Raw genomic sequence first — 7,604 nt, forward strand, 5'->3', positions numbered from 1 at the left:
CCTGCTGGGCTACTCCACAGAAGGAAGACTAGGCAATCTACTTCCATAAAGATTTACCCCCTGAAAAACCCAATGGGTGTCATTATGAGTCAGAATTGACTTGATTTCAGTGAGTTTGGTTAGTTTTTTTTGGTTACCATTATTGAGGTCTATTAATTTATCTTTATATTACACAGGCTCTCTAAAATTCCAATCTGCCTTTACACTAACTACTAAAGTTGTTTTGTTTTTTTTTAAAAAAAGATTATAAAATGTTTATAAATGCAATTAAATGTTTTATTTTTTCCAAATATTCAAATCCAATAACTTAAGTTCTAAAAAGTTAGGGAGAAATAAGCCATTTAATTAGTCTTGTTATAAACATATGAACTAACTTAGATTTAGTAATCACTTTGCAAATTTTACCATTCAGTTTTGGCTGAAAAAAAAGTTTTACAACACTTTACAGGCAATGCAGTAGGTGGGATAAAACACTGGACTAGGAGTCAGAAGTGTGTGCTAGTTTTAGCTTGGCCACTAACTAGCTATATGGCCTTGGAGATCAATTTTAATGAAAGAGATAAGCCTACACCCTTCTAAAATTCCTTTCATCTCAATACATATTTTGTACATTTAGATATGATTCCAAGTGCATAAGTGAAAATACATATATATAATTTTAATTCAGTTTCTCATGTTATTTTTGCAATTCAACCACAGTACACTGAAATACTTGACATTTTCTTTTTCCCCTCCATATGCCTGCAAAATTGAGGGCAGCAGCTGGTGAACATTCTTTCCTTACTCTCTGTAACATATTATTTGCTGTCTGTTGTGTATAAAGATACTACTGACCCATCAACTCTCATTTTGTCCTCCTGAAAAATACAGTACACTTTCCCACTTTCCCAGTGGCTGGCTGGCTGAAGTACAGTCTGTGATTATGAAACAGCATTTTTCTCTGCATGAAGCCAACTAACCCGTTAGCTGGGCTTAGAACTGATGGCCCTACTCCTACTAGCCATTTAAATCACTCATTTTCATCAACACCTAGCAATACGAGCCTAGAGAAAAACTGTTCTCAATTCCGTTAAGCTCTTGGAGATCCCATTTTGCAAGAAGCCTGGAAAAGGCAGAACGCCTATGACCTGTTTCACTGAACACTAGGGTTTAGTCTGCAATCTCAGAAACACAAAACACACTCAGGATGGGGAAAAAACAGGGCAAGGTGATATGAGTAAATAAACACTCCTTAGGACTGGACCCAGAAAAATCCGAAATCATCTATCGCGTCTGGATAGGATGCAGATCGGGGTGGCCTGGGCTAGAAACTTCGAGCAGCATCAGAAACCTGACGGGCAGGGTCTGTTGAAAAGGTAAGCATGCGACTACATTTTACTGGCAAGAATGGCCTCACGCATAACTAAAAACAATGAGCCAGGGGTAAGTGATCACGCGAATAGGAGAGACTTACGCGAGGATCAAAAGCAAGGCTTATGGAATTTGCTCAGATGTCAAAGTCGGGAAAATAAGATCTGAAATATTTCTAAGTCAGAAAGTCAGTGAACTGTTCAAATGCAATCATTCACTGTCCCGATCTATCAACTACGTACTAGCAGTGCCTTTAACGGAGTAAAGCGCTCTGGTAAAAGCAAGCTCAAGAGGACAAAGGGTCAACGGTATAGCGTAGCTGCCCCAAATTTGGGTGCTGTCAGAAGTGGGGAGGAGGAGGGTCTTCAAGACTGAAGAATCGGTCATGGTAAAAGAAAAGGCGTGTGTGGAGGGTGGGATACATGGTCATCCCTCTTCTGCCTTCAGAAGATGCTATAATAGCGGCGGACGGCATCAGGCACCCTGGCCCGAGGGGTGAGGTCGGGGTGCAGAAGCCGGCTCAGAAAAGGCCAGGAAGATGAGAGCTGGGGGGGGGGGGGGCCCTGGCGATGGCACCCACCACCCCCTGCAGAACGCGGGCCCCTCACCTGGGCGCCACCGCCCGGCAGCTGCGAGCAACAGAGGGACCTGGGGAACACGTCCAAGTCACTCTCCTCCTCAGCCTCACCCTCGCCGCGGGGGCGGCTCCAAGGTCCCGGCGGCGGCCAAGGCTGTTCCATGTCCAGCTGCCTCCAGCCCTACAACGGCCACTTGCCAACGGCCTCGGTGAGAGTGGAACCTGCTGAGCAGATCCCGCTGCCCCAGCAGGCCGAGGCCGTTACCCAGAATCCCTCCGCTAGCCGCGGACGCCGACGCAGGCCCCACTCCGAGATCGGCCGCGCCACCAGCGGACGGCGGAAGGAGACGGAGACGACCGGTTACGTCACTTCCGAAGGGTGGGGGAGGCTGTGGGAGGTGAGTCCTGTGGCGTACGTGTAAGGGGTGGGTCTAGGACTGTTAAAAAAATTTTTTTTTTTTCTTAATAATTATTTTTTTGGGGGGGGCGGGAGTCGAGAAGTCTCTGAGGCTTTTGAGCGCTGCCTACTTGCCCCTAATGGTGTGGCGGTGGTGAAACGTTTGGGTGGTAACTTGTCATATAGCGTTCGCTTCATTGTAAGCGTTGGGTCCTGGAGACCCCGAGGCACGCAACATGTGTTCACTTTGCATGTTGTTTAAAAACTGCAACTCATTCTTTTTTTTTTTTTTATTAGGATTTGGGTGAAGATTTACAGAGTAAATTCACTTTTCATACAGCAGTTCACATATACTTTGTCTCATGTCATTGACCAAAATTTACAATGCAGCAGCTCCCCTCCCACTTCCTCCCCATAGTTACCTCCTCCCAGTGTCCATCCCTTCATACTCTTCTGCACCCTGAGAGGCCCATTGTCTGCCAACCCTGTATATGATCTTGGATACACTCTCCATTTAGACATACATAATTGTTTAGCTTGTTCACCCATCTATCTGTCCCTATACCCATGTTTGCTTTCATTGACAACTCAGTATTGTATTTACAAAGGGGTTCATATTTGTTGTTTGTACTGCCCATGTAACTCTCTCTGTCTTTCTCATCCTCAATGCTGCCCTATTGGTCACTCACATTTGGTACATTGCCCTTCTCTTCACCCAAATCAATATTTATCTCTATCTATCTAACAGCATTCCCTCCCCTACCCTCCCACCCCTGGTAACCAACAAAGAAAATGTCCTCCAATATATAAACCTTTCCTTAACTTTCACAATAATGGACTAATACAATATTTGTCCTTTTGTGACTGACTTATTTCGCTCAGCATAATGCCCTCCAAGTTCATCCACGTTATGCGGTGTTTTGCAGATTCTACATTATTCTTTAGCGTTGCATAGTATTCCATTGTGTGAATGTACCAAAGTTTGGTTATCCATTCCTCAGTTGTTGGACATCTAGGTTGTTTCCAAGTTTTGGCTATTGTAAATAGTGCTGCGATGAACATCGGCGTGCATATATCTGTTCTTGTTATGGCTCTCACTTCTTTAGGGTATATACCTAGTAATGGGATGGCTGGGTCAAATGGTATTTGTATCTCCAACTTTTGAAGGAATCGCCATACTGCTTTCCACAATGGTTGTACCATTTTACAGTCCCACCAGCAGTGTATGAGAGTTCTAATCTCTCCACAACCTCGCCAGCATTTGTTATTTTCTGTCTTGTTGAACTTTGATACTAGTGCTGGAGCAAGATGGTATCTCATTGTTGTTTTGATTTGCATCTCTCTAATAGCTAATGATCGTGAGCATTTCTTCATATGTTTGTGCAACTCATTCTTGAAGGTTGAATTATAAGCCAGTAGTTCAGAGGCGAGAGTGAGGAGTAGAAAGTATTTTGAAAGGCAGAGCCAACTTTCTTCTTTTTCCTATTTACAAACGGTTCTGTGACAATTGGCTGGGAGTGGAGTAAGCCAGAGATGGACTGGAGCAGAATAGGTTTAAAAAATCAAGTCGAGTACAGCTAGTAACCAACGTATAGAGATGGGTTCCTATATTCCTCCTTACCTTGCTTAATTGTGAAGATTTGTGCTCTCATCCCTTTTTTGAGAAGAAGGGACGTATACCCAAGTTGTCTCACCCAGACCCAAACCCACTGCCAGCCAGTCAATTCTGACTCATAGTGACCCCCATAGGATTTCTAAGGCTACAAATCTTTATGGAAGTACATTGCCGCATCTTTCTTCCCCACAGCAGCTGGTGGGTTTGAACCTCAAAACTTCTGGTTAGCAGTCCAATGCCTTAGGCAATATACCACCAGAGCTCCTTAGTAATCTCATGGAAGTTGGTTGGTAGGCTTTTCTTCTGTGGCACAGCTGGATGGATTCCAACCATCAACCTTTTAGTTAGTAGCAGAGCTCAAACCGCTTTTGCCACCCAAGGCCCTTACACAGTGTTTTGGTTACCTAGTGTTACTCTAACAGATACACCACAAATGGAATGGCTTGAACAGGATTTTATTTTCTTACAATTTTGGAGGTTAGAAGTCAGAGTTCAAAGTGCCAGGCTCTAGAGGCTGGGTAAAAGCCCCTCAACCTTGGGCTTCAGTTCTGCCTTGTATTCATGGCCCACTGAAGCTAGAGGCATCACTTCACTCGGGCAGCTGCTAGCTGCTGAGGCTGACAAACCCAGGGTGGACAAGCGAAAAGGCACAGTCCCAATATTACCAAACCACATGGCAGGCCATTAATTCAAGTCCATTAAAAGCCCTTAGATTGGCAGGGCAACATGGCAGGCTGCTGAGCAATGACGGCTATATGCAGATTTCAAGTGTGCTATCAACTGGAGACCTTCCTCAAAGTTGCTTCTTATGTACTGGAAGCTTCTTATGTAGCCCACATCCCTAAAGCAGCTACTCAGCTGCTCCAGTAGATTCCACCATAGAGTTAATTACCAAGCTCACCATGGGGAATAACTACATCCAGCTGCCCAGCCACTCAACCAGTCCTAGCCAAGTTGATATACAACCTTAACTACCACACCCAGGGATCATAGGATACCCCTGCACTGAGAGCAGAAAGGAGAGACATACTTGCATAGATATTTTCATGGCACACGGTATAAAATGCAGACCAAAAAGCTGAAGAAGCTTGTTCCTCGTCCTTCTTGTCTTCTCAGATTTATCCTTTCTTTTGTTTTATATTTTTGACTTGTTTTGTTTTCTACTTTGGACAAGGTAAGGCAAATGGTTGTGGTAATTTGTTACAGAAAATGAATACATTCTATGTATTTATACCTTCACTATCATGAGTACCTATTGCCCCATACACCTGCAATTAGTGCCTTCTTGGTTTTCAGTTTTCTCCCTTATACAAATACTCTTTCCTACATTATTTAAAAAGGAGTTCTGGTGGCACAGTGCCTAAGGCATTTGACTGCTAACCAGAAGCCTGGCAGTTGAAACCCACCAGCTGCTCCCCGGAAGAAATAAAGGGCAATTTGCTCACATTTTTAGAAAGAAATTGTTGCTAAGTTTGTGTCCTATAGTTAATTAAAAAAAAAAAAAAAAAGAATATCCTAGCCATAATTATCTGGTTAAGGAGCTCTGGTGGTGTAGTGCCTAAGACATTTGACTGCTAACCAGAAGGTTGGTGGTTCAAACTCACCAGCCACTCTGTGGAAGGAAGACTGGGTAATCTACTTACTTTTACAGATTTACTGCCTCGGAAACCCAAAGAGGGTCGCTATGAGTCAAAATTGACTCGATGGCAGTGAGGTTTTTTTAGTTTAATTATCTGGTTGCCATACTTTTGTTCTTTGCTAACCAACTCTTTGGAAAATTCCCATTTGGCACATGTGCCATTTTCTTGGCCAGGGCCAGGATGTGAGCAGGATGTGCTAATGTGCCATTTCTGCAATGCTGATGTCATTGCTAGTGTAGTCATGCTGCAGAAACACTCTAGAGATAGAAGTTGTTTGCTGGGGTCTGTTTTCTGCCACCAAGAGGGACCTGTATGGGTAATAAAGTCAACATCCTGAAGTTGTGATAGTTCAGTCCTTGACTTCAGTCCTTGACTGGTTTTATTTGGCCTCCCTCAAAGGGAGGAGCCCCAATGTCTCATTACTTTGCAAGATGGGCCAGAGGCATTATGTACGTAGCAACTTCCATGACAGCCATGAATCTCAGGTGGCCATGACGGGGAGAATGAACAGCATCCAAATATTCATTCTCAGCTCATTAAATGTCCCCATGGCAGGCTATCAGAAGTAGCTGTGCCTGGCTCTCTCTGATTCTGTAAATTTAGCTTTGACCCTATGTGGTGATCGCTCCCCTTACCCACTAACTCCTACAGACTGGCTGGATCACCTCTGCATTTAGCATTCACTTAAAGATATTTATTGAACATCTGCTATGCTAGGTATTTATGGAGCCCCTGTAGCACAGTGATTAAGTGCTTGGCTTCAAACCCATCAGCTGCTCCACAGAAGAAAGATATGGCAGTATGCTTCTGTAAAAATTACAGCTTTGAAAACACTGTGGGGCAGTTCTACTGTCTTACAGGGTCACTGTAAATTGGAATAGATTAGATGACAATGGGTAAAGTATACTTAGGTATTTAGGATACAAACACATAGCCATGCAGAGCTCATAGCTTATAGAGACAAATAGTAATCAACAGTCACAGGAAGAAAGGCAAACTTGCTATTGTGACAGGTGCTAAATATATCTGTTTATAGATATATTTGTAATAGTAAGACTGGACCTTGTCAGAGCAGGAGAGGCCTAGGTGGAATATGTAAATCTGTGTGTCTGTTAATTCATACCTACAGTGGATGACACTGTAGATAAAGGTACTGAGTGAATAAGGAAAGGACCTAGACAAGTAGAGGAGGATAAACCTACAGATGGACAGAGAAAAAACAGACAAGAGAGTTGGAGGGACACCAGAAGGGGTCATGCCCTAGAAACCAAGCCAAAAAAGTCCACTTATATCAAGAGTGAAGAAATGAAAGCATTGGAATGGGCTTCGTGTCTCCAGGGTTCACTAGGATGTTGTCTTGGTTCTCTAGTGCTGCTATAACAGAAATACCACAAGTGGGTGACTTTAACAAGCAGAAATTAATTTTCTCACAGGAGGCTAGAAGACCGAATTCAGGGTGCCAGCTCTCAGGGAAGGCTTTCTCTCTGTCAGCTCTGGAGGAAGGTCCTTGTCTCTTCAGCTTCTAATCTTTGGCTCCATGGTGATCTTCATGTGACAAGGCATCTATCTTCTCCCAATTGGGCCCTCTTGCTAGCTTGTTTCATCTCTTTTGTATCTCAAAAGAGATTAAGACATACCCTACACTATTGCTAGGAGCTCTGGTAGCATAGTGCCCAAGGCACTTGACTGCTAACCAGAAGCCTGGTGGTTCAAACCCACCAGACACTCCTCGGAAGGAAGATGGGGTAATCTACTTCCATAGCATATTGCCTCAGAAACCCAAGGAGGGGTTGCTAGGCACATCACAACACTATTGCTGCCTCATTAACTTTAACAAAGAAAAGCCATTTTCAAATGGGATTATAATCACTACTGGGGTTAGGATTTACAACATATATTTTTGGGGGACACAATGGAATCCATAATATGTCTGTGTTCCAGAGGCAATGATGAGGGAGGGCACAACAGGATTCACATGTAGCTGCTCCCCTTCTTAGCTATGTGGCCTTGGGCAAAAGCTGTCTG

At 43.7% G+C, this 7,604-nt stretch overlaps 1 protein-coding gene across 1 annotated transcript in view; it reads right to left on the reverse strand.

Moving 5' to 3' along the window:
- Positions 1-2,090, reverse strand: part of CDC37L1 (cell division cycle 37 like 1) — a 36,274-nt gene extending 34,184 nt beyond the window's left edge. Inside the window, exon 1 of the mRNA XM_007939935.1 lies at positions 1,959-2,090. Coding sequence (XP_007938126.1) covers positions 1,959-2,090 — 132 coding nt within the window. The remainder of the gene's footprint in view (positions 1-1,958) is intronic.
- Positions 2,091-7,604: the final 5,514 nt, after the last annotated feature.

This window comes from Orycteropus afer, unplaced genomic scaffold (genome assembly GCF_000298275.1).
Source record: "Orycteropus afer afer isolate SDZICR_OR568_19922 unplaced genomic scaffold, OryAfe1.0 scaffold00005, whole genome shotgun sequence".
Lineage (NCBI taxonomy): Eukaryota > Metazoa > Chordata > Mammalia > Tubulidentata > Orycteropodidae > Orycteropus > Orycteropus afer.